Here is a 27,641-nt window from a genome sequence, read left to right on the forward strand (position 1 = left end):
AAAAAAAAAAAAAAAAAAAAAACAAGACATATACCGCTCCCACAAGTCCTCCCTCCTTAAATGGACATTTATTCGTTGCCGTTTTCCTTCGGCATCTCAATCACCATCAAAAACCTCACAAACTCATTGGGGAAGACACATATAACTTCCCCCCCCACTCCCCGTCCAGATGCTTACCAGACCCTGCCCTAATATATATTTTTTTCTTCTCGTTGGAGGGATTTTTAAAAAAAGTCTATCACCAATACAAATATTATCATCAAACGTCACAACGCGTACTGACAGAATGATATATTTGCCACATCACTGCTGCCATTATCAAACAATAGCGACACATGACGACAATTCCCCTTAAATCATTCTATGTTCCTTCTCTTTGCTCTCGTTCTTCCATTGGTGGCAAATTCTTTTATTTTTGGGGGGTTGTTTATGCATTTTCTCCTTACGTTATATTCTGCAAGGAGCTCTTGAAGAATTACAATGATGAATAAAAACACAGAAACATAAAATGCTGGCAGGTACGGAAAAATGCCGCCAGTACACACGCACAACCAACCGCAAGTAAAAAAGAAAAAAAACTTCCCATACAGATATATATATATATATATGCTTAGGAGTATATAAAAAATAAATAAAATAAATAAATAGATCTGTATATACGTATGTACACAGCTTGTGTTGGAGAAAAATTGGCAATGAAACACACACACACACACATGCCAATAAGAAACAAAAAAAAAAAAAGAAGAATTACACCCAGGCACAAAAAATCAAACATGAAAATATATATATATATATATATTTATATATATATATATATATATATATGGAAAACAAACAAGCAAACAAACAAAGGTTGGTAGCCCATGGTAAGCAAAAGATACACAAATAAATGCATGGAAGCATCATGCGTAAAGCGGCATTTGCTAACATCAACAGCCACATGCTCCTGCATGTCTACTTCTCAGTGTTGTACACATGAACAAACGATTTGTTGCTGTTGGCTTGTCTTCTTTCATAGACGCGCACTTATTTTCACAGCAATGCGTCTTTTTGTTTTTCCTTTTATTATTATTATTTGGGTTACGATTTTTTCTTTTCCCCCCTCCCTCTTCCCGGCTTTGCCACAGTCCACATACGCATGCATCAATCACCTCAAGCCTCTTTTTTTGCTTCCTTTTTGCGGCTCTTTGGTGAACGCAAACGTTTTTAATGCGAGAGTTGTGTGGGTGGGGAAACAACGGGGCGGTTCATTACGGCAAGGCGAAAATAAAGGCAAAAAAAAAAAGGGAGAAGGAGGCGTGAGCCCCACACCACCGCCACCGCCCCGGGGAGGAGACATCCCCCTCCCGCAAGAAGGCGAAGGCACATAAAAATCAAACAAAAAAAAAAAAGAAAAGAGAGCAAACACTGAAAATAAAACAAAAAAAAAAAGAAAAGAAAAAGAAAAAAGGGTCGTTGACCAAAGGAAAAACACATCGCACACGCGGAAAAAGAAAAAACAAATTCCATACACTGCAAAACAAATGAAGCAACAAAAGCAAAAAAAAAAAAAAAAAAAGCAAACAAACAACAAAACCACCGGAGAGGGGAACAGAAAAGGAAAAAAAAAAAAAAAAAACATCTGTCCAAAAATATTCGTCATTGACTGTTAACACCCCAATTAGACCTCTTTTTTCCCTTTTGTTTGTTTGTTTCCCTCCCATTGTTTCCCGACCCTTTCGATGTGTTTCTACATGCACAAGCTGTTCCCACCATGGCAACAGCAACGCAGAGAGACGTACACATATATACGCACGCAGTCCGAGAAAAGAAAAAAAAAAAAAAAGAAAAAAACCAGAAACTATTGTCCACGGGTCCAAACCGTCCAACACACAGAACCCAAGCAAACATTGAAAGAGGAGCATCGAGAAAGCAAGGTCTCATCTGACAACAATCGTCAGGCGGTTGGCGAGAAAAAAAGGCTCAAATAAAACATAAAACACGTCGCACACGCACACAAAGAAAAAAAAAAGCGGGAAACAAAAGTGCCCTCCCTCCTCAATAAAAAGAAAGGGGAGCCTCCTCTCGAAAATTACTGGATGGTGGACAAAAAAACGTCAACAACAAAAAAGCAAAAAGCAAAAAAAAAAAAAAAAAACTCACTACGATCGTCTTTGCCTTTCTTCGTTCGTTCACTTTTTATCCCTTTATTCTTTTTATTTCGTTGCTTTCCTGTCTATTTGTCGTTGATATATATATATATATATGAGAGAGAGAGAAAGAAAGAAAGAAAGAGAAGCATATATAATATGCAAGTTTTTTTTTTTTCAATCTCCTTCGTTCCCTTGTCATTTATTTGTAATTGGCGATCTGCAGATTTTTTAAAGAAAAAGGGTCTGACAAAAGAAGAAGAAAAAAGTTTCATCTGTTATGACGGAACGTACACCGCAGAGTGTAAACCACTCTTTATGGAAGCACCGTAAAACGATGGGTCTGCGCCGCCTTGATAGTTGTATTGGCAGCCGCCAGGAAGTATCTTGCATTGAAACATGGGCGTCACTTCTGGCGGAATTTGCTGCTGAGGTTGAAAAATCACCGGTTCCCAATTCTGGACCTGACACTCAGGTCGGACACATGGCGGAAAGGAATATGGATTTCCAATGGCGGAGACCATCACGGGAAGCATGTTCGCACTTACGCGCTGAGGTTGTTGCAGAGCTTTTTGCGACTGCTGTGTGTTGAAAGGAACCGGCTGTATGATTTTCATGGGCGGGGTCGGATACATCACATTTTGAAGAACAACACGAGAAGACGGGATGTTTACCTGGGATGATGCCGGTGGCCGTGTCCCGGGCAACACCATACCTGGCGGACTGCCGACCAAACCCACGAGAGGAACAGAGTTACTATTCGCAGGCAAAATAGGTGAGGATTCCGATTTTAGCCGTGGCTGTGGGTGTGGATTAGGATGTGGCTGTGTCTGCTGAGGCACGAGATGTTCAAAACCACCAAACCCACGTGCATCGTTTCCCGTAGATGAAAAAACAGCCCCAAAATTAGAATCAATTGACGACTGTAAACCATTACTACTCGGGCTGAAAACCGAGAAGTTGGCACTCACAATATTGCCATGATAGAGGCAACGAGAAGTGAAGAAGGCGTGGTGCAGCGCATCCGTGCAAGACAGCCGCCATCTCACATCCGGTTGCAACAGTGCGCACAGTAGGTTCACGAACGCCGATTCCTCCCCAACCAACTGATAAGAGTGATTGAAACCGGTGTTGTTGCAACGATAGCTTGCAATGAGATTTCGAAGATTAGCCTCTGCGTTCACGTCCATTGCAAGACATGGCAATTGTAGCTTTTCCACATTGGCTCCACTCGAGAAGGCTTCCATGGGAGGCATTCCAACGGTGCACATAATGCTAGTCATTTGTTCTCTCGGATTTTCACCCGCAAAAAGTGGTTTCCCCGTGTATAATTCAAAGAGAAGGCAACCAACACTCCAAGAGTCAATATGCGACGTGTATGGCAACCCCAACATCACCTCAGGAGCGCGGTACCAAAGCGACTGAACATCATAGTAGGTATTCTCGTGAAACTGTCGCGCCGCCCCAAAATCAATAAGACATGTTTTTGTAAAGTCACTCAAATTACTGCGGTCCGTCTCATTGAAGCGAAGCATGACATTCGCTGGTTTAATGTCGCAGTGCATGTAACCCGCCTTATGCAGCTCCGCCAGGGCCCGGAGAACACGCTCACCAACAATACGCACGGTGTCTAATGAAAGTGGTTGAAAACCATTTTTGCGAAGCACCTCATAAAAATCCGTGCAAAGCAGTTCGGAAGCGATGCAGAGATGACCACTGTCCTCAAAGAAATCAAACATTTTCAGTGCATTGTCAGTGTGGGAAAGGAGCTGGAGAACACGTATCTCATTCATCGCAGAACGACGGTATGCGGCGTCTCTCTGAGAAACCTTCACGGCGACCTGTCTGCCGGTGAGTACATCATTGCAGCGCAACACCCGTCCATAGGTTCCTGTGCCAAGCACCTCCTGCGGCACGTAACGTCCATTCATGACTGAAAACAATGTTATTATTACTGGAATAATATAAATATACAAATATATTTAAAGCAAACGATTTTGTTTTTTGTTTTTGTTTTTCTTCGTTCTTTCTCTGCGTCTTTCTTATTCCTTTTAATTTCGTGGTCTCTGCAAAGAGACGTCCAATATTTACGATGAGACCAATCGCCCTTTTTTTTCTTTTTTTGGTTGTTGTTGTTTTTTGTTAAAAATGAAAGAACTACCGCAAAGAAATAAATAAATAGAAGTGTGTAGGGAAAAAATATATCAATTAAAGAAACAATGCGACTACGCATCTCCGACCTCATGCATCAGGCCCCGCACCTAGTTCTCAATGAAGAGACGCATTTTCGGCATGTTCGTGATATATTTAATCAGAGCCCGCGCTCTCGCACCAGCGCAGCAACTCTCAAAGAATTCGTCACAAAAACGGACGTGAGGGAATAAGGGATGAGAAAGGAAGATTTAAAAAGGAACCCCAGATAAATTCCGACGTAGCTGAATTGAGAGCATCGCTTCTTGCTTCGGTTGCATCAGATGGCACTCACATCCGTCGCACGCAGCATCTTGAAGTCCAGGCGCCAAACAGCAATTGTGAAATCCCCACTGGCTGAAGCAAAAAGATACACAGAATCTTCCTCTTGTTTGATTTTGGAGGCTTTGGCACTGCACCAACGTGGGCGTCGCACATCAAATCCAAACGAGGCATACTGCGCCAACGAAGCAGGAACCAGAGCGATATCATTGACAGGCCCACTGTGAAACGTCAAGATGGATACGACACGGCCCGATCCTTCATCGTAGAGTCTCATTGTGTGGTCCCATGACCCCACCACAGCCAAATGGCGTTGCAGTGCCACGCTACCTAGACCCTTGCGTAGGGAGGCTTCCCACTGTATGACAAGCGTCAACGTGACATCTGCTTCGCTGGGGGGATTGTCAAGCGCCTCGTTCTTTTCGCTTACAACGGCGTAGCAGTGGAGTTGTCCATCTGCTGAGGAGGCAAGTAGCATGTTGCCAGACCACACACATGTTAGTGCCGTTTCCGAAAAGGCACGAACGATGGCAAGTCGCTCGCCGCAAAAGTTATTAAGCGTCAAATGACCACTCTCAAAGGCCAGAGCAATATGAGTTCCATCCCGGTAGTTGATGCACATGATAGTTCCACACTTTGTTTCCAGTCCCGACGCAGAAAAAGTTTTTTTACATGTAACGCGCAGCCCTTCCCAATTCTTTCCGCTTTTGTCAACCAAACCAATGCTCCACAAGCTGATCATTCCGTCGTTATCGTGTGGAATGGCCAACTGCAGTTCACTACACGATATGGCAGCACACGGCACAGTACAAAAACCGTGTTGTGGGACACTGATTTTGTGCAATAACTCCAAAGAAGTCCCTCCTGCATTATTTGATTGAAGTTCCTCAAAATCATCATCATCATCGCATTCCAAAACGACTCGCCAAATGTGCACGTGTTGATTCCTGCACTGGGTGTAGAAAAGGACATTTTCCCCTTTCTCTCCTGCTGTGGCAGCCAGTCCTTGAAAGGTCAAAAATCCAACCTTCATTACACCACTACTAACAAGAAAAACGGGCGACTCCTTGTTTTGGTTATTGGTTTCTGCATCCAAAGAGGCCCTGTTGACCGCATGGAACGAGAGCAAGGGGGCGCGAAGTTCAAGATCCCACAACTTTACGACGCCGTCACCATCTCCACTCAACAAAAGCCGTGGAAACACCTTCTGCTCATCCATCGCACATGTCATAACCGCGCTGCTGTGCTGCTTGAGAACGAATAGAGGCTGGTGCGCTTTCTGACTGGACATGTTGAATGAAGCTTCCTCCCTGAGTTGCCTTGGCGTATAAACCAGAAAATAAAAATAAAAAAGGTCCAAAACTACAAAAAACAAACAACAATAAAAAGTACAAAGACATCCATACGCAAAAAGTGAGTGTGTGTGTGCGCGTAAAAGACATAAAATAATAAAATAAAATAAAAAGTGACTGCCCTCATAAAAATAAAAAAACGATAGAGACACAAAAATTCCAAGAGATTTCAAAGCAAATTGTTTTCATCATTTTTCGTCAACCTGCACATACAGTCCACAGCGGTTGTTTGGCTCAAAGCTATCAGCTGTTGCGTCTGTCGCATCCAAAACAAAAATTTTGTTTGCACTCTTCAATCGCACGATAATTGCGTCCTCGTTGCTGGGGGCCGATTCATTTATCACCCACGCAAAGACGTACGCCCAAAACGTTCTACTTTCAGGGTTGTCCGCTTGGATAACCCAACTGGCCCTGTGCTCGCTCTCAGTGGAGAGAACAACTGTGAACGATATCTCCGCTTTCAGCTTCGAAGATGTGAGCTTTTCATCCTTCACCAGATGTATGTCATGTACATCCTTCAGCTTCGCAGTAAAATCGACCTGCTTCAATTTCCCTATCTCCGCACTGCTTACGTCACGTGCGCAGAGCCTGTCAAGGTCTCTTGTGAGAAAAAGATGCCGCACGGTGGGGATAACACTCCCAGGAGTCAGCATCACGGCGGTGAACCCACGTATAGCACACGACAAAAAATATTTTGCCTGAAGCGCCAATGAAGCACGCACAACATCTGGTGGCAGGTGTGCCCCTTCAATAACGATTCGTTGAATCGCTTTGGAGACCGAAGAAGTGCGTGTGGGATGAGTCCCTTTAAGAGGTGCAGTGGATGCAGGAGAAGAAGTCAAAAATGATCTATGACGTTCAGAAAATATTCGATGTACCCTCGTCTGCAAATCATTAGCCTCTATTGCATATTGTAAATCCGCTTGAACAACGCCATGCCGAAGATCCATTGTATCCTGCATTATCTTCTGTTGATGGCTCTTAGCATAATGTATACTTTCAACAATCATTTTCTCAAAGAACAGACTTAATGATGCTTCCACAGTGCTAGGGGAACTCCTCGTCAAAGTGCGTCGCAGTGGGATATGGGCTTGTGCGGCGTGTTCACTCATAAAGAGGGACTTCTGTTGAAGAAATTCTTGCAAATGTCCTCGAGGGCGGTGTGCCATTTTTCGAAATATGTCTTCCACCTTCCGATCGTCAGGGGAAAAATCGAAAGTACTCCGCATCTCACCAATGGCCAACTCAGGACTTTCCTCTTCAATTGGCTTAAACAACTGTTCCGTTGACTCCATCGGCATCACAGTTTCTTCTTCCTCATCGTCCACGAAGTCATTGTAACCACTCATTTTTGCAAGGGAAATGTATGCCTCAGGCATCTCACCAATACTTCCTGCCGAATCGTCAATGCGTTTCAGAAGTTGTGACTCCATTTTTCGCCCACGGTGAAGCAAGGAAACTAAATGTTCAATAAATAAAAATGCCGTTTGTCTTTCTCTTTTACCTTCATCACTGGTACCTGTGACCTCATTGAGCTCTCGTCGTGCCGTTTCGATTCCTTGCTTTACTTCGCTGAGAATCCTTTCAGTGTCCTTCTCCTTTTCTTGACGCATTCCACTGCAATGTTGAGAAAGGCAATCCCATACGATACGGTAGTTTTTAAGCCATTTTTTTTTGTTGGTATGCACCACTAGTGGCGCTACCCCTTGACGCCGTGTCTTTTCCATCTTTTCATTCAAGAAATGCAACATCTGTTGGTCAACTTTTTCCAAAGCTCGTTGGTACTCCAAAGAGGCCAATTCGTTTTCCGATGATTCAATCGTAATCATCTTCGCCCTCTCCATCTCTTTTTGAAACTCGTAACACTCAAGCTGAAGCGTTTGAGTGTATCCCTTTATTCCTTTTAGGTAGGCCTCCAATGTATTCACTTCGTCTTGCAATGGCAATAATTCAAGTTTCTCCATCTCGGTCATCTCTGAAGATTCCTTTTCCATTCCATCACGCGCCTCCATAAGCTGTCGAAGATATTCCTCTTCCTCACGAATACGATTATTAAACGCCTGCTCATCTACAGCTTGGCATTCCAGCATCCACTTCACCTGCTGTCGTACATCACGAAGCTCTCTCCGCACAGTATGCAATCGGTCCTGTTGATTGTTCACAAGAGTTTGGACAGTCTCCAGTTGTTTTTCACTCTCCTCAATTTCGTCTTTGAGGTCACTGATTCGAGACCTGGCTTCTACACACTTGGACCGCATCTCTCCCCACTGAAATGCATGGTCGTTTACTTGAAGTAATTCCTGACGGCGCGCTGAAAGTTTTTCTAACTTCCCAGTGAAGCCTGCCAACGCTGTCTCAAGGTTTTCCTTTTCGGATAAAAGTTGGGCACGGCATAAACGCTCATGGCATTCGGCATCTACTGTTAGATTTGAATACAGCTCCTGGAGACGTCTTTGCTGCCTCTCTATGATGTCTTCTAGCTCTTTCTTTTGTTGTTTAAAAGTATCTTCTTCTTTGCGTGTTTTTTGCTTCTCAGGCACAACAATCCCCGTTTTGGGCACTGAAACCACCAAGACAGATGACTGTGGCAGGCTAAAGGACATTGCTACTCAAATCATACAGACAAATAGAAGAGGATGATAATAATAACAACAATAGTAATAATGTTAATAAAAATATAATAATAATAATAATAATAATAATAATAATAATAATAATAATAATAATCTGTACTATACATATGTCAACGTGCTCTCTCTCTCTCTCTCGCTCTTAAAAAAAAAGGGTATTGGGTCAAGTGCAAAAATGCCAGAGGAGGCAAGAAAACTTAAGAAAACTTTTTTTTTCCAATTGCTGGTTCTTTTCTAAAATTAAAAACAAAAAAGGAAAGAAAAGGAAAAAGGAAACACCGACTCGGTGTTTCCTTCATTTACATCCCATTTTTTTCTTCATACATTCCTTTATTTCTTCTCTTTTCATTCTCCATTTTTTGCTCTTATTGACGAAGAACAACATAAACATCAGAAAAAAAATCCCCATCTTCCCTCTCTACATCCAGAAATCTGTATAAAAATTCGTACATAGCATAACAAAATAATAATAATAATAAAATACAGAGAGCAAAAAGTTAGGTTCATCAACTATTTCAAAAGAATGAGCTTACTCGGATCTTCATACAGATAAAGAGCATCTTTTCCCACTTTTTCTTCTTGAGCATTTGCATAATCCGTGCTTTTAAATTGTGTATCATCATCAACCTCGTCTAACCGAACAGCACGCATATTGATTTTCTCCTTGAATGGCGTTTCATTAACATGAAGAAGCCCCAATATTTCCTCCCATATCTCCTCAGGCACATTTGACCCTTCCAGAAAAAGGGTATGAAGTTGATGATTTACTTTTAAGGCATTATATAAAGCCTCACCACCAGCTTCCCCGATAGGATTATAGTCCAAGTATAAAGCCTCAATTTTTTGATTTTGTCGAAGTACATCTGCAATCATCTCACAACCAAGGTCTGTTATAGAGTTCAAACCAAGATCAACGGCACGTAGTGTTGATGATTCTGTCATAACATCACACAAAAGACGGATGTCATTGTCGTTTAGCTTGTAAGTTTCATCTTGTCCATTCAAATTAATCATTTCATCGTAGAAATTGCCTGATCTGTGTCGTAGAAGTATCCTTTTCAATTTAATTGAACCTGCATTTAAAGACAATAACTCCGTGATTGCATTTGCAGTAGCAAAGGATATTTCATTACCCTTCAGATCAAGAGAAAGGACATGGTCATTCTCTTGTAAGAAGAGCATAAGATCCATTCCCCCCTTAACACCAATATGGTTGTATGAAAGATCCACGTTTCTTATTGCTGGAGATCGAGAAAGAGCCTCTACGAGAAAAGGCACACACTCGCAAGTCAACCGATTATGCGATAAATCAAGTGAAACAATGTGAGTATTTTTCACTAACGAAGCACAAAGAAGTTGACAAGCAGAATCTGTAAAAGGAACTTGAGAATCTTTAAGTACAACCTCTGGAATATTCTCGTTGGCATCAATCCTTGCCAACAAAGGTTTCAGTAACTTTGGTTGAGCGTTCACCATGAGCTCATAATTCATTGCACAGAAAACATCTGCTGAAACTCTTTCTGGAGGAAATACCTGCTGAAGAGAAGTGTTGATTTTCAATAATTCAATCAAGGAATTAATGCCAGCTGATGTCACTTCAGTTTCAGAAAGAACAAGTGTTTCCAACTTTATGTGCGGAGATAAGAAACTCTTTGATAATTCTTGGAGACCCTCATCATCCACAGGATTAGATGATAAATTTAATGAAAGAATACCGCAACCTTCTTCTGCAAGAAGCTCACCAAGAGCTTGGCATCCTTTCGTTCCAATCATATTACCTTGAAGAAGCAAGCCTTCCACAAATGATTTGCCTTTTAAATGAACACAAAGTGTTCCAATCGATTCATCATCAAGTGGGCGTGAGCAATTCTCCCTTCTGAGATCCACCTTACGTAATGTATCATCTCCACTTTGTAATCTGTACACTAGATCCTTAATGTTCTTTGGCTCTTTGTTGAGATCCGCCGCTTTAATTATCTTGCTGTACATTTCCTTAGAAACTCCCGTTTTATCCAACACAATCCGGATGAGACGATCATTATACTTTAACATTTCGGGAAAATCTTCAACTCCTTCATCATAGATCGCATTGTTTGAAAGGTCCAACTCCTGAAGCGAAGTATTCGTACGAAGAGCAACACACAGACGCTGAGGGCCACGATTGGATATAGAATTATCTGAAAGGTTCAAATGGGTTATAACATTGTTGGTCATAAGCATTTCGGCTATAGAGGCCACCCCAATATCGCCAACAATATTCTTGGACAAATCCAATGAAGTTACAGTCGCGTTCAATAACAGTGCCTGGCAAAGCAATCTCACTGAAGCATCATTGTAATATTCCTCGCCTGTTCCTCCTGACAATGATAAAGATGCCAAATTGGGCTCATTTGCCTCAATCTCAACAACAAGTCTCCGAATCATTTTTGGTGATTGGTTAATAAGAAGCAAACCTTCCACTTCATTTATGTAGTCTATGCCAATAAAATTGTTGGTAATATTGATGTTCTTTAAATTACCATTCAACCGAATAGTGTTTAACAGTGAAAGAGCGGCCTCATCATTGATTCGATTTCCTGCCAAATTGATTTCCTCCAATGAAACGTGCTGTATGATACACTGAAAAAGTTTTTTGGCTCCACGAGAAGTTATATTGTTGTTTGGAAATGCAATGACCCGAATGGTATTGTTGAGTCTCAGCGCTTCCGCTAAAAGCTCCACACCTTTATCCCCAAAGCCGCAGTTGCCCAAATTCAACTCCAGCAAATTTGTATTGTCCCTTAATATGGGAGAAATAAAAAATGCTGCCTTTTCCATATCATCTTCCCACTGAAGGTTTACTGATGTGCATGATGGATCATTGGTCCGGATTCCAATCACAGCTTCCTTCAAAGAATGTGGCTGTTTATTAAGTTCACATTCATGATTAATAATAGATCGTACTCTAGACGTCACGGATGTTTCAGACAGATCAAAAAAGGTAATTTTACCGTTCTTTTCAAAAAGGGTTTTCGTGAGATTTTGTGCCGAAAAATTACCAATGCGAATATTTTGAGCAAAAGAAAGTGAAGAAATTGTTGGGTGATTCTGAAGATTGGAGTATTCAACAAACTGTGAAAGCCCAACGTCAGATATACCGTTGTTGCTCAAATCCAGATGAGTCAGAGTGCTTTGACTGATCAATGCCCCAATCACCCCAGCTCCAGCGTCCCCCAGTGAACACCCAGAAAGAATCAGTCTCTCCAAACCACCCACATTCTGTACATAAAAAGTCACCAGACGAGGGTCCAATTTGTTGTAGTCTATCCCAGATACATTTAGTTCATCTGCTTCGCGCGTAAGTAAACCTCTTCGAACTTCATTTGAATAAGAACTCCCCTGAGCCAACAGTGACAAATTATGTACATACGCCTTTGAGCACGGATTCCCGTCCATATCAAATAATTTTGGATACCGGACGTCAAAGTAAAGTTGTATAAATGCCTCTGCACCGGCGTTGTCAATGTTATTTTCTCGAATTTCCACCTCCTCTACAGTGGGCGTAATTCGAAGAAAACGAGCCAGCAACATGGCCCCTTTTGAAGTGATTTCATTCCGGGAAAGATCGATGTGTTGAATAGGAATGGGCGAAATCTCCATTGCCGCAATGAGGGTTTCCAGCTGGGCATCCCCCATTTTCTCACCGCACCATTGAACACTTTTCGTGCCTTTTCTTGAAACGAGGATTAAGAGGTCGTCAAAGGATGACATTTGGATTTCGTTCTTTTTGTAAGCAAAAATTCTTTTTTCTTTTTTCCCTTTGGGAGACAAAAAAAGAAAAAAAAAAAAAAGAAAGAAAGGAAATAATAATAAATAAATAAATAAATAAAAAATATAAGACAATTAAGTATATATATGGAAACCTGAGAGTTAAAAAAAAAAAAACGTGTAGAATAAAATTGTTCGCCTGAAAATGCTAAAAATCAATCATTTTTTAAGTTATCAACAACTACGAATAATAATAATAATAATAATAATAATAATAATAATAATAATAATAATAATAATAATAATAATAATAATAATAATAATAATAATAATAATAATAATAATAATAATAATAATAATAATAATAATAATAATAATAATAATAATAATAATAATAATAATATAAAATAAAAATAAGCTTTTCAAAAAAAAAAAAAAAAAAAAAGGAAAAAAATCGCCACTAAAGCAATTTTTTTTTTTTCTTTTTTTTTTTTATGCTCCTGACGCTCCACCATTGACCTTATAGTTCAACAACAATTTTTCCCTGATTTTTTCGACTATACATATAGTCTATTGCATCCGGAACTGACTCCAATCCTTTAAATTCAAAAGAGTCGACACAACTTTTAATAATTCCGGATTTATAATAATCACAAAGCGTTGCAAAGTGTCTAGCAGCATACTTGCTGTAATGTGGTAAGAAGAAGGTATGCAACGTCGCACTTTTAGATAGAAGTGCTGTTTGTAAGGGTGTATACATGGAAGACCGCCTCATCCAGGTACTTCCATCGCTATATCCGGATATACCCCCAATCGAAAGTATACGTCCGCGAAGGGAAATGTTTTGAACGATAACTTGAAAAGTCTCTCCGCCAACTGATTCATATGCAAAATTTACCCCGGTTGGAGCTATTCGCTTTATTCCCTCATCAATGGTTTCTCTCTCTTCAACAATGACGTGATCACAGCCCAATCCTTTCAAAAAATTTGCTTTATAAGAGGATGATGTCACACCAATGACATGACAATTGTAAACATTTTTAAGGAGTTGTACGGCAAACTGACCCGTCCCACCACTGGCCGCAGTTACAATCGCCACTTCTCCAGACAAGGGTTTCACAACCTCTCCCAAAGAAATCGATGCCGTTGTACCGCTAAGATCAAGTGGAAGCCACTCTTTCTTTTTTGAAGGAACTTTTTTCGCCTGTCTTGAAGGAACAACCTGATACTCCGCAAAAGCCCCGAACGCCTGCGTCACGACGATGTCTCCCACAAAAAACCCTTTTACCTTTTCTCCGGACGCCACGACCTCTCCAAGCGCTTCGAAACCGCACTCGAAAGGTGGTTCCACGTCCGGTTTGTATCGACCAGCTGTGAAATTAACATCGCTGGCGTTTATTCCGACGAACCGGTTTTTAACAAATATTTCGGTCGGTTTTAAAACGGAGGGCAGTGGGGAATTCCTAATTTCTACGGCGCTTCTGAAGTTTGAAGAAATTCTTACCGCCACAATCTTCCGGCACGAGGCGGGAAGAGCCTCCATGCCAAACGGAAAAGCGCGGGCGGAGCGAACGGGCGCTAGAGGAAAGAGAAAACGAAAGCGGAAAAAAAAAAATTATGCGGGCCGTGGTACGGCGGCGCGCCGCGAGACGCTTGCTCGCTCCCGGCACGGCGGGACCTGGCGCACGCCGGGGGGCGAGGTGCGGCGCCGCACGGACGCACGCCGCCCTCGTGTTTCGGAGCGTTTGGCGGCCCTCTTCCGGGGAGGGGACGGCGCCGAATAATCTTCCGGGCAGCTGGCCGGATCCTAAAAATGTATGGAAATCAAGCGAGCTAGGGAGAATGGGCTGGCTAGTTGCTTCAATGTTTTCTTTCCATTCAATATATAGAATTCTGTGGACCACTAGCATGGTCCTTTGTCCTCAGTTAGGATTTGAATATTATTACTTACGAACTGGCAGACTTTGGGGTCCTGCAGCCACAAGACCCCGCCGCGTGGTGGGAATCAAAAGTGGGTTAGGGTGGGATGGCGAAATAAAACGCGACCGCGTGATATGCCGTCTGCGGGGTTTTCTGCTGACCGCACGTAGGCAAAAGTTGCCTTTATTCCGCGAGAGTCAACAAACATATCCGTTGCAGCCCCCACGTCATGGCGTGTGATTTTGAGCTGCCTTTATTCGCCGCTCCTTGCGGCGAAGTGTTGTCCACCAAAATGTCCATGGTGGATGGCAAGATGGCAGAAAAAGCCGATAAGGCTAAGAGCGTACCGCGTGCCTCGGCCTGCATGATAAGAAAAGGCTTCCTCTCCCATTTCCCCCGGCAATTTTAACGTCGCCGGCGTATGGAATAAAAACGGCTCCCCATCCATGGAGCGATGCATCCGTGATGAGGGCGGCCGACGCCTTTTCTGTGGGCTTGTTGTTTCTCTTACGGTTGTATTCTCGATGGTGTGTCGTAATCTCTCGCCAAAGCCAACCGCTGATGGCGGTAGGTTCGCCGGGGATGTCTCCTGCACAATCCCCGGTTAAGTGCCGATAATCGTCGTCGCACCGCCTTTATGAAAAGGTATTTGTCGCATAAACGCGTGTACGAATGGCAGCCGCGTGCGAAAACACGTGACACCGTAACCTCCATTTCCGCGATGGTTAAATAATTGGGCGCCGGCACGGCGCATACAGACCAGACAAACTTGTCACCCAGGGATACCGCACGGTGAGTGTGATCAAACCGCACTCCCAGGAAGGTGTACTGCGCAGCGCCCGATTCGCGATCCTCCCCCATCGTGGCGTGACAGCCGGCCGCATTACGAAGCACTTGGCTTCCCACAATGTCGCATCGCTTTTCGACCCTGCAATGCGTATATTATCGATCCAAACGCCGACACGCACCGACGGAGGTGCAGCCCAGAGGGGGCGAACCACCGTCGTCACCACCGCAATCGCCGAAGTAATAATAATCTGGAGAATTTCTGGGCCGGCCTTGTATCCCATAGGGAGCCGTGTCGGCTCCACCAGCGTGCCGTCCTCCACGCGGCATCGAAAGAGATGCCGAGTCTCCCGCGGTAAAGAGACTTGCAAAAAGGATGCCTTTAAATCCAGGCAGGAAGCGGCCTCCGCCATCACAGGCAGCAAATAATGGGAAATGTGTAAAAAAGGAACATTCGCCTCGTAAGGGTCGTCTCTGTTCTTGTCGCGTGGCCACGCGATCCATCGTCGTCGTGAACCGGCGGTTCTCTCCTCCACAACCGAGAAGGGTATTATCCATCCGCCTGTTATTGTGGACGAAGCGTCCTCGATAATTCCTGCTTTTCGTAACTATCGCGCGTCAGCGGTTGGAATGCTTCGTGGAGTTTCGCACGCTTTACCGGAGAAGGGCAGAGGGAAAGGGGACCGCCCGACGAGTCCCCATGCTTGCATGAGTCTCTCCAAGGTAGCCGGGCTCAACCGGCTTTTAATCCACTCCGGATTCAGTACAGGCACGTTGACTTGCTGTAGCGGGATGGCTCGTTCATCTTGTGGAGTGGCCGGACGCGTCCTTGTCGCGCGTCTCGTTATTGTAGCAGCATGATTGTGATTAAAATCATAGAAAAAACGCTCCTCTGCTTTCAACCAGGGTTCCTGCCCTTCCGCAGTTTCTCCCTTCACATCAATGCGAACAGCGACAACACCTGGGTCCGCATTGTGGTGTAACTCCCCAAATATCGAACAGTATTCTGGGGAAGGTCGAACGGGTCGACGTGCTTCGCCAACTGCGAGATCACGTGTGGGTAAAAATTGTACGTCTCCACGATTGGAGCAGCGTGTCTCAACGCTCCCCTTTCTATGGAATGCGCCGTGGCATTCCAAGGAGCCAGAGCTCTTTCGATTTGAACGGTCGTAAGATTCGTGAGCTTTTCGTTTTCTTGAAGTGTCCTGCATAGCTTTATAATGTCGAAAGCGTCCAGCCCTCGTGTCCTGAAGAACCGCGAGGCTCGGCGGGGATCCGCCCTCGCCGTCTTCGGCGCCACGGGCCAATCCAAAATTACGGTCCCGTCCGCCTTCAGTTTAAAATTGTTGGGAGTTAAGGCCGCAATCTCAAACCAACGACTCGCCGTTATCCACGCATGTCGAAAAACAACACACTGCTTCCAATCGGTCCGGCTGCGGATTACTTGATTCATCTCTTCCTTTGTCAAGGGGCGCGCTTGCTTCGTCTCTGATCGCGCCGCAATCTTTTGTAACCCCAGAATCACCATGGTCAGCGGGGTTCCATCTGCAACATGGACCGCAGCATCCTGGCGTGCTGCAGTCGGGTCGATGGCGCCACTTCGATTGCCATCAAAAAGGCCGCACAGCTCTCCGCGTTGATCGGCTGTTCGTGCGTGCAGCAAAAAGTCGTGAATTGCCCAGCTAGAGACATTCTCTGCTCCCACGTTGACGGCGCCCACATCTCTCGAGCCACCTCGTTCGCTCTCCTCATATAACTGGCCCAAAGCGGAGACGTCGGCGATTCGTCGTACTACAGCCGAGCGTCGTTTACGGATAAGCTCCATGGCCCTTCCCGCCGATTGCGTCGGGCAATTTGAAACATCGGGTGGAGCATCGGCGGTGCGGTGCGCTGCCTGTGAAGATTGGTGGGAGGTGGCGGGTTGGATGGGGCTGCCGTCGCCAGCATTCATGAGCGGCGTGCGGCGGCCCCTCGGCCGTTTTTTGAAGGGCGCCTGTATTGTGAGTAATTCCATCTCGGGCGAACATTGCATGTAGATGCCTCGTGTCCATAGGTATGACAACGTTGGCATCGCACAGTGCGTTGGGTTTCTCGCCGATCGACGAGAGGCTGGGCCGCCCGCGCATAAGCGTCCGTCTGGCGAACAGCGGTGTAAAGACGGGCGCGCAGTTTGGAAAGCCGGATGCCGGGATCGGATGCAATCGCGAGCTGCATCCGGAATGTATTCAGTAGGGACCTCCCCAAATTCATGATTCGATCGGTGGGATCCTGCAGGCCTTCCAGCGCGCTGATCCACTCGACCAAATTGTCAACGGCAATTTTAACCTGCTCGTTTTCCTGTTGCCAGCATTGGTATGCGCACCGGAGGTCGAAAACTACTCCGGAGGCGCCCTCATTCCATGTACGCGTGGGTCACGTGGTGACGTCGAATGCGCAGAAACTGCGGTCCTCTTCCATGGGTAATTGGGCGTCCAGGGGAGAAGTGCGGGAAGGCAACGGCGTGGAAGGGTGGAAATGTGGTCTCGCAGCATTGCCGTGAGGGGGCCTGTAAGCCGCCGAACTGTGTCGGGCCGCGCTGCTAGGCACGCCTCCGGCCATCAAGATATCCGTTTGATGCGGTATTGTAGTTAAGCCATCGTTGGCAACTTGCCGAGTAGCGGAGGCCTCGTCCCGCCCAGTCGTCTCCGCATCCCGCGCGGTTTGTAGTGCGTTAAGGCGTGCCTCCCGTTCCTGGAGTTGAGCATTGAGGACTCCCAAGTTGAATTCGCGCTCCCGTAATTGGGCGTGAGCGTTCTCCAACTGCTGTCGTAGTTCTAGGACCTGGTTGCCGGCCCCGGCGATAGTGGATTCCCTTACCAATAGGTTGCGATGCGCCTCCTCAATCCGCGAGTTAAGCTGAGCATTTCGATTCTGCACGTCCGCGACGGCGTTCGCGTAATCGATATTCAGGCGCTCCCTTTCAGCAGTGATGAGCCCTTGTTGATGCCCCAACTCCCGGGCTGCCCCCATAGCGGGCAGGAGCGCTTGTTTCTCGAAATTAGGGATCTGAGGCGCCCGGAGATTCGCAATATGTCCAATAAAGAGTAGAATCCTGCCATGCTTTAGAGATAGGTCCATGGAGCAAGCATAAGCCTGCCGATGATGCGGCCACAGTTAACGTCTCATCCGACAGCTGGTTACCATTAATGAACGTCATCTGCACCTGGGTCTCGCCACATTGGCACACCATGTCCCGGAGACGGGCGCCAATATCACACCACTCGGAGGGTGTGTTGGGAACCAAAGTCATTTCCTTAAACTTACCTGGATGTGTCTGTAAAAAAAAAAATACACTGGCCTCTATCGGCTCCCTGCCCCTACAAAGTCGCATTCTTCTCAAAAGATTCATACGGTAGAGAGTACCATAAAGAATGCATTCATTTATCAGGATGTACACACATTAATTAAGTTAGCCAGCTCTCCCGCGATCATTCTTTTCACAAGCTCCTTGGGAAGGGCGGAAGGCGCGCCGTCGCTTCAGAAGGCTCGGTCGCGTTCCCAAAAAAAAATTACCAACAAAAAAGAATAGGGATACAATACGCGCGTGGGCAGCGGGTGAGCGACATCCATCAAAGTCGGTCGAACTCCTCTTTGGCGATAATGTGCGTGCGCGGGCGGCGCGGGAACGGGCCAAGGGTTTCGAAATCCGCCAGCGCCTCGCCGAGCCGGTCAAAGCGGCTCGCTTCGGACTCCTCCGCCGGATCCCCGGGTGCCGTTGCGGACTTCGTCTCCGTGGTTGCGGGAGGCGCCGTTGCTGCCGTGAGGGCCGTCGCCTTTTCCGGTGTGGCCACGGAATGGCCATGTTGTTCGCTGTCGTTCCCCACGCTGTATGAGCCATTCGTCGGGCTATTCCCGCTTCCGGCGTGGAAAGTAGGATCCGAATTCCGAGCGGTGCCGGCTTCTTGCGGCGTGATGATGATCGAGACTGGAGGCGCGCTCCGCTCCGAGAACGTGCTCGCACCGCGCGTCGAAGAGAATGGATTTTGAACTTCTTCTGGTGTCGGACCGGGTTCCACCAGAGCTTCCATTTTCGAGGGCTTTTCTTCGGAAGGTCGTTTTGAGGGAGCAGACTCATTTTTTGTGCCGGCCTCCGGTGCTTGGCGTGTCGCCGCCTCCCTTTCTCTGCGTTCTACTCGGTCAGTTGAAAAACGCATCTCTCTATTTCGCCATTGCCAGTGTTGCAGCTGCTCTTCCAACGCCTCAGTATTCGTTGTCGAATTTGGGATTCCTGTATGAGATTCTTTTTGGGTCGCCAACACGCTCATGTTGGGAACTTTTTTCGTAGTAGTTTCCTTACCGAGTTTAAGAACCGGATCGCGGGGAAGAGCCACCAGCTGTTGGGATGATGGCGTTTGTCGTTTTAAATAGTCTTCCAAGAGCCGTTGCTCACCCTCTGTGATGGCAGAAAAGGAATGTGGCGAGGCATAAGGAAAATTCCTGCGTGGCATTGGGCCAAGCTCCCGACTTTGAGACTGGTGATGCGGATACGCCTGCGTTGGGATGGGAGTGGCGAACTGCTGTGGTACTTTGGTTGTTGTCCATGCTGCCTGGGAAGAAAATACGGGGGACTGTGGTGTCGTATTTGTAACTGGCCGAGGCGCAGTTTGCCTGCTGGCGGTCGGCTCACGACGGCGCAGCAGCTCCAGCAAACTCACTCCCTTTTCCGCCGACATAATCATGCGATCCATTTCGCGTTGCACGCTGTAATAAAGAAAGACATATTGATCTTTTCGCTGCACCATCCCAGTACGAGATAATTTCAAAATATGCACAATCCTCTTTATGTCAATGTCTTTCCGTTCAAGCTGAAATTGAGCGAGGGCCACGTGCAGAGCAATAAACACACCTGTACGACCAATGCCGCCGGAACAATGCACAACAATAGGAGTCTGCACGCTGAGCTCCGACTTTCCCATGGTTTGAATGATCTCCATAAGAGGTGCGCTGGTGTCAGGGATGCCCTGATCCGGCCAGCCAATATATTGCATGTGGTATACCTGATGCTCTTCACCATTTGCATTGTGTAAAATAAAAGAGCGAAAAACCAAGTCCGAGAGACGCCTCTCACCTATTGAACTGATTTGCAAGATGCCAATATCCAATACTCCATTTTCTTTAGGCCAGTACATCTCACTCTTTGCTTTTCCATCCTCCACCTCCCCACATAGCATCACAACAAAAACGACGTCATTTTCAAACACCATCCGCCAAAAATCAAAAATGGTGTTTTTAAGGGGAGCCTGCGTTGCGATGTAGGTGAAAGGCACATTAAACAATGCTCGGCCATCCACGTAGTTTGCGTTGATGTACGATTCTTGATTCTCCTCCACCAACGATCGAAGACGCACGCGCGTTCCCTCATTTGCTCGCACCTCGGTAAAGCGGTTTTTGGCAACACTCGTCGCAAGTGAGGCGGTGTAGAACTCATCCACGTTACTCCGCACGCGGTGATCCACAGCTCGCAGTTCATCCATTTCCTCATCAAAACCATCCCTGTTGTTGCCCGGATGCCGTTTAGAAAGCTGACGAAGCTGCTCGAGAAACGCCGTGGCGATCTTCCGCTGTTCTCGACTCATGGTGGGCGATGTGCTGCACAATAGCCCAGGGAAAATGTTTCTAAAATATTTACAGACAAAGACAGACCGATATGTGTAGAGGGTTACTTTTACTACAGTGACCCACTTCCCACACCTGTCTGCAGGGAATTCGCCTGGGGAAGAGGGAAATCTATAAGTCACACTAAAAGAAAAGAGACAAAAATGGGGTGAGGAGAGTGAGATTGAAGGAAAAGAAAAGGGGCAGGAACCCTGACGCCAACACCTCCCACTCAAACGCCGGAGGTGCCTCTTCTTGCGGTATTCGCCCGGCTTGTCGTTAAAAAAACAACAAAAACACTTTTTTTGTTGTTGCTCAGATTCTTTTTCATTATTTCCATTTCTTTTTTTTTTTCTCACTTCTCTTCTCGCTTCCCCTTTTTAGACAGTTTACGTTTTTTTATAGTTTTGCGTGCGTGTGTGTGATATGCGGCGTGACTTCTCCGTTGGAAACGCAGAAGAAAACCGCCAATTTTTTTCTCTCTCAATTTTTTGTGTTTATTTTTGCCGTGCCTGTTTGTTTCGTCCCGTTTTCTTCTTTGATCCCTACCGCCCTCCACCCCCCACAAAACCCCGGCGTGTTTCTGCATGCTCCCTGCGTGGGGCTGAGGACGGGTGGGCCACGCGAGCACAAACGATTAAGCCACAACAGGGCAGTCACAAACTTGCAATGGAGCAGCAATGCCATCGACAAGAGCATAAGCAAGAAAAAAAAAAAGTAAAGAGTGAAATAACACGCAAAGATTAAGGGCAACGCTTTAATCCTCCCATTTTGTTTTTTTGATATATACATATATATATATATATATATATATATATATATATATATTTATAAATGTGAATATAGCTGCTGTTATTATTGCCTCTTCTTTTTTCTACCTGTGTACATAACACCATTTTCCCCCATTTTTTTTTTTTTTTTTTTGCTTCTCGCCTCTTCTCAGTTTCAATTAATGCGTCCGTACGGCAAAGGGCACTTCAACAGAAAGGAAGTGCAAGAATTCCAGAGGAGTGTTGCTCCTGCTCTCCATCCCTCAGTGAGTTTAAAGGAGTTATGTTGTGCCTGGGTAACACCCTGTGTCCCGTATTCCCGGAAAGGTGGAGGGCAAAAGAGAGTGGATGGTCACAGTTTGTCTCACAGTGCCCAAAAATTACAATTCAGTTGTAATTTATCCAACAATCACATGCCAACAATAAAAATAAAAATAAAAATAAGTAATAATAATAATTTTAAAAAGTGCTTATGGTTCAATCCAAGACAACCGGACTCGTGGTGAGCTCACGAAGTAATGGCCTTTTTGAAGGACCCCCAGCAACCACCGGACTCCTCTCCGCGTGAAGGGCAACAGCGGAGTGAATGGGATGACAGGAACAACAAAACCAGGAAAAAAAAAAACAGTTTGCAGTCTTGCCAGATTCCAGGAAGGCATTTTTGGAGGTATAAATCAACGGTTCGACAAAAACAACAACAAAAATAAAACTCAATTGGGAATCCATCAACATGCTCTATCAATTATTTGACCACTGCTGTTCACACATCCATTCCACAAGATTCTAGCAAATAAATGCACCGAGCAATCCATTCTTTTCTTTTGCGTTATATGTATCATTACTGCCTTTATCCTTGCTGTTCTTTTTTTTTCCTTTTCTTGCTTTGCGTGATTTCGTGTGTGGTTTTGAAGGCAACGTAACGAACCGGAAAAAGGCACACAACATTAAAATTATTTTTTCTTCCTTTGTTATTATTTTTTTATTTCTTTCTTTTTGCCGCCTTTATTTTGGGTAATTTTTTCATCCCTTCTTTAGCCTGTTTGAATTTATTTGCAGATGCAAGAACGTCACACGGATTGTGACCGGAAGGGGGCGTTGTTTGACGGGGGCCGAACAACGACCAGAGGAATGAGTTTATTTATTTACTTTTTCCTTTTCTGCTGCCTCCCGTCCCTGTGTGTATACGTGTGTGCCTGTACAAACATCAATTCCACATGTATACACGCACACAGAGGCAGAGAAACAGAGATGTCCCTTGTAGTCTTATTTCCCCTTTTTGCCCCTCCGCCCGGACGGTTCATTATCAAAAACCGCAAAGCAAACAGCGCCAAAGAAAAAAAAATAAATAAATTGGGCCACGCGTTGTAAATAACACAGATAAAAGGGATGTGAATTCCAAGAAATTTCAAAGAGCGGTCGTGTCTCACTGTGGCTTCGTGTTGGGAGTGTCTTTTGCTTCCGCAGTCGAAGAATCCTCCGCTTTGTCGCTCTGACCGACAATGTAGCCCATCTCAGCCCCCATTTCGAGGGTCTCAGCGGTGATTGTTGTTTTTGTCTCCATCATCTTTAGCTTGGCAAAGGCCTTTTTCCGGGCATATTCGCGTGAAACCTCCTCCGCCGCCAACGTGCGCCAGACACGATCCTCGCTGAGATCGCCAATGAAGGTGGTGTCACGGCCAAAGACAGCACTCCCCACCCAATTCACCAACACATAAAGTTTATTCCTCCACGAGCCCAAGATGCTGAGGTATGCACTGCGCCAGAAAAACAGGGCCTTGAGACCGACAAAGTCAAATTTACTCGGCACATTCAATTCTACAATGGCCGCATTATCCCCCAGACTCACCATGGAGCCCAGACTCCTGTACTCAAATGGCGCCATAATGGGTTTATTTGACAACTCCCCATTCACCTTCTTTGCGAGGTACGCACCCTGTCGAGATGCCACAGCGGCCAGAGTGGGTAACGGAAGTTTCTCGTTCGCGGCACAGTCTCCAATGGCAAATACATCAGGAATGGGCGCCCCTTTCCGAAGGACACGCAAATGATCATCAATTGAGATGCGGCCACGGGATGTGCGGTCCACATCCAAGTCTTTCGTCAATGAGGAAGGACCGACACCGGTGCTCCAGACCACCAGTCCCGTACGAATCACAATGCCATCCTTTGTGACCACCTCCTTGTTATTGACCGCTACCACGGCTCCTTTCACGATCCGCACGCCAAGCGCATCCAGTCGGCGTTTTCCCCAATTTCGAACCCGCAGATCAAACATGCCAAATACCTCGCCCGCCTCAAGTACAGTAACCTTGCAGAATTCGACAAGTTTGTGGTTAATCTTGCGTACATCATCACGAAAAAAATCGGCCACAGTAGCAGCAAATTCGACACCTGTAGGACCTCCACCAACGACGACAACATGTAGCAGGCGCTTCGCCTCTTCCAAATCTGTGGTAGGCAAATCTGCCACCATGATGTTTTGAACGAGACGCTTTCGAATACCGCGGGCTTCATTCACCTCGCGAAGAAAGAAGGCATTGTCCATGACACCAGGTACGTTAAAGGTATTTGGTCGTGCGCCATGCGCCAAGATCAGCTTATCGTATTTTATATTAAACGTTTGCACAGTCGCATTAAAATTGGTGTCAACGACTCCAACACCAACGCAGTTTACTTCCTTCTCATCAAAGTTGACACCATACACTACGCAGCGGTAGAAACGATTGGGTAATGTCGCGAGAGCAGGTTGAATGCGTGAAATGGGCTCGCATACCGCTCGAAATTCCAAAGTCCCTGTTGTGGTTTGGGGAAGAAGCGGTGTAAACACACAGTGGTTCCGTACGGAAAGAACCTGCAGGTTTGCCAATTTGCAATTTAAATTCCTTGTGAAGTATGCACCGGCCCATCCCGTGCCAACCACCACGACATTCGGGCGGAGCACGGCGTGGGTGGGGCGTAACATTTTATCTTTTGCTTAAAGAGAGGGAACGTGTGTGTTTCTGTGTGTTTGTGGAGTCAACGACGGCAACAAGCAAAGGCAAGGCCTATGACGTTTCTGTGGAAAATATTTACAAGACGGCTCTTAATCCTTTAAAAGCAAGTGGAACACACGCAGACGCACCAAAGAAATGCAATTGAGTCACAAAAAAACATGTACCGCGGCAGCGCCAATGTTGCCACCCAAAAACCCTGACCGAAGGGAAAGTTGGGGGAACCAAATATAAATAAACGTATACTTGTAATATATAACGGGATGCTGCCTCTCACATTGAAAACCATTTCAAACAAAAACCCACAACCAGGCATAGCAAGAGGGACAGTGAAGTGATAAAGGCAAAAAAAAAAAAAAAAAAGTGAGAGAGAGCAAAAAAAAAAAGAAGAATCAAAAGAAAAAAATAATAAATAATAATGATAATAATAAGGAAACAAGATGAAGGCACAGAAAAAACAACAACATAGAATTAATGGATTATGAATCATCACGGTACCCTCAAGACTTCCCAAAACTCCCCACTGCCCCTCCCCCTACACACACACACACGTCCGTCTGATCCTCCCTCCTCTCTCTTGTGCCGTCGTTTCTTTTCTCTGAGTGCCTTTCACTCTACACCCACCCGCCCCCTCCGCTTTTTTAAATTTTTATCGCTTCTTTTTTCATGTTCTTTTTTTCCCTATCGTATTCCCCCATCTTCTCTTCGGTGAGAAGGGAAAAAAAAAAAAAAAGACTCCCACCGCATTCAAAAGAAGAAAAGCCACAAAGAATACAAGAAATGAGAAATATGTGTTCTCATGCTTTCCCCCCCTTGTATGTACAAAGAAGTAGTAGCCGTGGCAATATGCAAAACAAACAAGAGCTGGAGAAGAAGAAGAGAAAATAAGCCGGAACCCTCTTCCATTCCTGGTTTCTTGGCATATTTCTTCCACTTCACTTTGCCCTTTGTGTTCTTATTCTTAGTTGTTTTTCTTATGGCCTCGTACTTTTTTTTTTCTTATATTTAATTTGCCTCCACCCCGCGTCTCTATTGTTCTCCGTGTCTCTTCCATAAATATAAATATATATTTTTTTATTTTTTTTATTTTCTTCCTTTTTTCGTGCGTTTCGTTCCCCTTTGTTTCCCTATACCTATTCTGCAAATTCCATGTGAGAACGTCAAGACTCGGTATCAGTGCGCGACAAAGCCCGGGGAATTCTCTTGGCTGCTTGTCTTACCGGGATATGCAACACTCCGCCTCTTAATCGATCGATTCCCACTCTGAGGCCAGTCACCCTCCTCTACCAATGCATCCACCGAGATGAGGTCTTCGTTGTGGTGCTGCGGCACGGGAATTTCACCGACGTTTTCGATGCTCTGCTCGGAATGAATGCGGTAAATTGCCTCAGCGAGGAGCTTAGCAATAGATATAATTTTAATTTTGGAACACTTCTTTACACTCTCAACCTGCGGAAGACTGTCTGTTACAACGACTTCAACCAACGCCTCGCATGCGGTGATGCGATCGCACGCAGGGTCGGTGAGAATGCCGTGCGTGGCCCAGGCATGTACTTCCTTTGCTCCATTTTCTCTCAGCACTTCTGCCGCTTTGCACAACGTCCCGCCGGTGTCAATCATGTCGTCCACAATGATGCAGTCGCATCCTTCCACTTCACCCACAAGCTGCATGCTGTCGACATGATTTGCCTCCACTCGCCGCTTAAGGATAGTGACAATACGACTCGCACCAAGGCGATCTCCCATGCGTCGTGCACGATTTACTGCACCCGCATCTGGGGCAACAATAACAAGATTATTGATGTTGAAGGCCTTCTTCTTTGCATATTCTGCAAATTCAGATGTGGCACTAAGATCAGCCACAGGACAACCATGAAAAAATCCCTGAATTTGACCACAGTGCAGATCCATCGTGACAACACCATTTACGCCTAGCTCCGTGATCATACGTGCCACGGCAGATGCACTGATGGGAACGCGGGAAATATGTTTACGGTCTTGACGAGCGTAGCCATAATGCGGAATGACCGCAAACACACGCCTTGCTGAGCTGAGTTTCAGAGTGTGAATAATGAGCAAAAGTTCCATCACGGCCTGATTCACGTTGATAACTGCATTGCCACAAGTAGGCTGAACCACAAATACATCGTCTCCACGTATAGACTCAAGAATCTTGACATTGATTTCACCGTTGGCAAAGGCTCCAACACGACATGACGTAACAGGGATACGAAGGGCTTGACAAACGCCTTCAGCCAGCTTGGGATTACTGTTGCCATTTACGACGCGAAGGTTTCCATTGCGGTTCGTAACACCATTCGAGAGGTATTGCTCACAGTATGACATGCGTGTGCAACACCCTCCCTACTTCTAGCCTTTCGTGTTTCTCAATTCTTTTATATATATTTAAAAAAGAAAAAAAAAAGAAAAAAAAAAATTCTCTCTCCCTCTCTACAGGGAGAAAAAACAAACATATCCAAGAGGAATATTCAACCGCATCCTCAGTCACTGTCCTCACATTTCTCCCACACAGACCGATGAGAGGAAAAACAAAAATGGGTTGCACAATCGAAAGACCACAACGCAGAAAAGGAGCCAAAACAAAACGATGTCAATAAGACCAAGGACAACTGCGATGCTTAAATCAATGTGTAAGCCCATTCCTGTAGATGGAGGCGAGGAGTTCGTTTTGCAGCTCCGCGGGGGTGGTGGGTGCTGCTGTGGGTAAGCACCCGTTTTCCCAAAGTGTAAAGGCTCCCTTTAACAAGGGCTCCGCTGACCTTGACTGAAACGACTTCACCATCTCCTTCATGCTTTCAGGATCGAGGGGACCAAAAGAAACGCGTCGATCAACACGACCAGGTCTCAGGAGCGCATCTGGCGATGGCAGACGCGAGGCGTCATTGGCTGTTATAATAAGCAGCCTTCCCTCACTACTTGCGATGCCATCAATGGCGTTTAGTAGCGCGCTCAGCGACACACCAGAATCGCGTCCCTCACCAATCTCCCTGGGAAATTCATTCCGCAACGAGGAATGAACAGAATGTGCCTTGATGGCATTTTCTAGATCCTCAATGACAAGCAGACTTTTTGGTGGCACAGAATTTATAAGCCCAAGAAGTGATGCATCATCCAGGTCCTTGGACTGTAGGGAGAGAAGATAAATAGGGAGAGACAACTCGCTTGCCAATCCAAGAATAAAGATTGT

General features: G+C 45.5%; 9 protein-coding genes across 9 annotated transcripts, besides 34 other annotated features; all 9 read right to left on the bottom strand.

Moving 5' to 3' along the window:
- Window positions 1-22: a microsatellite.
- Window positions 1-3,781: a sequence feature (heterozygous, non-Esmeraldo-like haplotype).
- Window positions 585-671: a microsatellite.
- Window positions 783-828: a microsatellite.
- Window positions 832-854: a microsatellite.
- Window positions 1,379-1,452: a sequence feature (A-rich).
- Window positions 1,543-1,621: a sequence feature (A-rich).
- Window positions 1,809-1,836: a microsatellite.
- Window positions 2,108-2,140: a microsatellite.
- Window positions 2,251-2,277: a microsatellite.
- Tc00.1047053506839.10 (protein kinase, putative) lies at window positions 2,411-4,063 on the bottom strand (the record flags this gene model as incomplete). The annotated part of the gene is made up of 1 exon (XM_807100.1): window positions 2,411-4,063. One exon carries the CDS (start codon window positions 4,061-4,063, stop codon window positions 2,411-2,413), a length of 1,653 nt encoding a protein of 550 aa, XP_812193.1.
- Window positions 3,782-8,985: a sequence feature (areas merged during assembly that could not be assigned to a particular haplotype. This can correspond to areas where the two haplotypes were merged or to regions with more than two copies in the genome that were merged during assembly.).
- Window positions 4,091-4,119: a sequence feature (AT_rich).
- Tc00.1047053506839.14 (hypothetical protein, conserved) lies at window positions 4,603-5,895 on the bottom strand (the record flags this gene model as incomplete). Its single annotated transcript, XM_807108.1, has 1 exon — window positions 4,603-5,895. One exon carries the CDS (start codon window positions 5,893-5,895, stop codon window positions 4,603-4,605), a length of 1,293 nt encoding a protein of 430 aa, XP_812201.1.
- Window positions 6,045-6,069: a sequence feature (AT_rich).
- Window positions 6,145-8,559, bottom strand: Tc00.1047053506839.20 (uncharacterized protein; the record flags this gene model as incomplete). The annotated part of the gene is made up of 1 exon (XM_807101.1): window positions 6,145-8,559. The coding sequence occupies one exon, from the start codon at window positions 8,557-8,559 to the stop codon at window positions 6,145-6,147; it is 2,415 nt and encodes an 804-aa protein (XP_812194.1).
- Window positions 8,593-8,683: a microsatellite.
- Window positions 8,986-9,113: a sequence feature (areas merged during assembly that could not be assigned to a particular haplotype. This can correspond to areas where the two haplotypes were merged or to regions with more than two copies in the genome that were merged during assembly.).
- Window positions 9,047-9,069: a sequence feature (AT_rich).
- Tc00.1047053506839.30 (hypothetical protein, conserved) lies at window positions 9,097-12,336 on the bottom strand (the record flags this gene model as incomplete). Its single annotated transcript, XM_807102.1, has 1 exon — window positions 9,097-12,336. One exon carries the CDS (start codon window positions 12,334-12,336, stop codon window positions 9,097-9,099), a length of 3,240 nt encoding a protein of 1,079 aa, XP_812195.1.
- Window positions 9,114-12,950: a sequence feature (haploid, Esmeraldo-like haplotype).
- Window positions 12,395-12,458: a sequence feature (A-rich).
- Window positions 12,580-12,750: a microsatellite.
- Window positions 12,758-12,787: a microsatellite.
- Window positions 12,803-12,827: a microsatellite.
- On the bottom strand, window positions 12,854-13,876 carry Tc00.1047053506839.34 (oxidoreductase, putative; the record flags this gene model as incomplete). The annotated part of the gene is made up of 1 exon (XM_807106.1): window positions 12,854-13,876. The coding sequence occupies one exon, from the start codon at window positions 13,874-13,876 to the stop codon at window positions 12,854-12,856; it is 1,023 nt and encodes a 340-aa protein (XP_812199.1).
- Window positions 12,951-13,728: a sequence feature (heterozygous, non-Esmeraldo-like haplotype).
- Window positions 13,729-14,111: a sequence feature (haploid, non-Esmeraldo-like haplotype).
- Window positions 14,112-18,238: a sequence feature (areas not merged during assembly with more than two copies in the genome that could not be assigned to a particular haplotype).
- Window positions 14,113-14,369: a mobile genetic element.
- Window positions 14,113-18,527: a mobile genetic element.
- Window positions 18,239-27,641: a sequence feature (heterozygous, non-Esmeraldo-like haplotype).
- Window positions 18,356-18,527: a mobile genetic element.
- Window positions 18,648-20,654, bottom strand: Tc00.1047053506839.60 (tyrosine specific protein phosphatase, putative; the record flags this gene model as incomplete). The annotated part of the gene is made up of 1 exon (XM_807103.1): window positions 18,648-20,654. One exon carries the CDS (start codon window positions 20,652-20,654, stop codon window positions 18,648-18,650), a length of 2,007 nt encoding a protein of 668 aa, XP_812196.1.
- Window positions 21,456-21,506: a microsatellite.
- Window positions 21,865-21,900: a microsatellite.
- Window positions 22,394-22,438: a sequence feature (T-rich).
- On the bottom strand, window positions 22,867-24,405 carry Tc00.1047053506839.70 (NADH dehydrogenase, putative; the record flags this gene model as incomplete). Its single annotated transcript, XM_807104.1, has 1 exon — window positions 22,867-24,405. The coding sequence occupies one exon, from the start codon at window positions 24,403-24,405 to the stop codon at window positions 22,867-22,869; it is 1,539 nt and encodes a 512-aa protein (XP_812197.1).
- Window positions 24,779-24,839: a sequence feature (A-rich).
- Window positions 25,486-25,523: a sequence feature (AT_rich).
- Window positions 25,607-26,779, bottom strand: Tc00.1047053506839.80 (phosphoribosylpyrophosphate synthetase, putative; the record flags this gene model as incomplete). The annotated part of the gene is made up of 1 exon (XM_807105.1): window positions 25,607-26,779. One exon carries the CDS (start codon window positions 26,777-26,779, stop codon window positions 25,607-25,609), a length of 1,173 nt encoding a protein of 390 aa, XP_812198.1.
- Window positions 26,842-26,870: a microsatellite.
- Tc00.1047053506839.89 (ATP-dependent chaperone, putative) lies at window positions 27,078-27,641 on the bottom strand (the record flags this gene model as incomplete). Its single annotated transcript, XM_807107.1, has 1 exon — window positions 27,078-27,641. A coding segment is annotated over one exon (564 nt), but the record flags the coding sequence as incomplete, so codon positions are not given.

The sequence above is a fragment of the Trypanosoma cruzi genome, genomic scaffold (genome assembly GCF_000209065.1).
Source record: "Trypanosoma cruzi strain CL Brener 1047053516765 genomic scaffold, whole genome shotgun sequence".
In the NCBI taxonomy this organism is placed as follows: Eukaryota; Euglenozoa; class Kinetoplastea; order Trypanosomatida; family Trypanosomatidae; genus Trypanosoma; species Trypanosoma cruzi.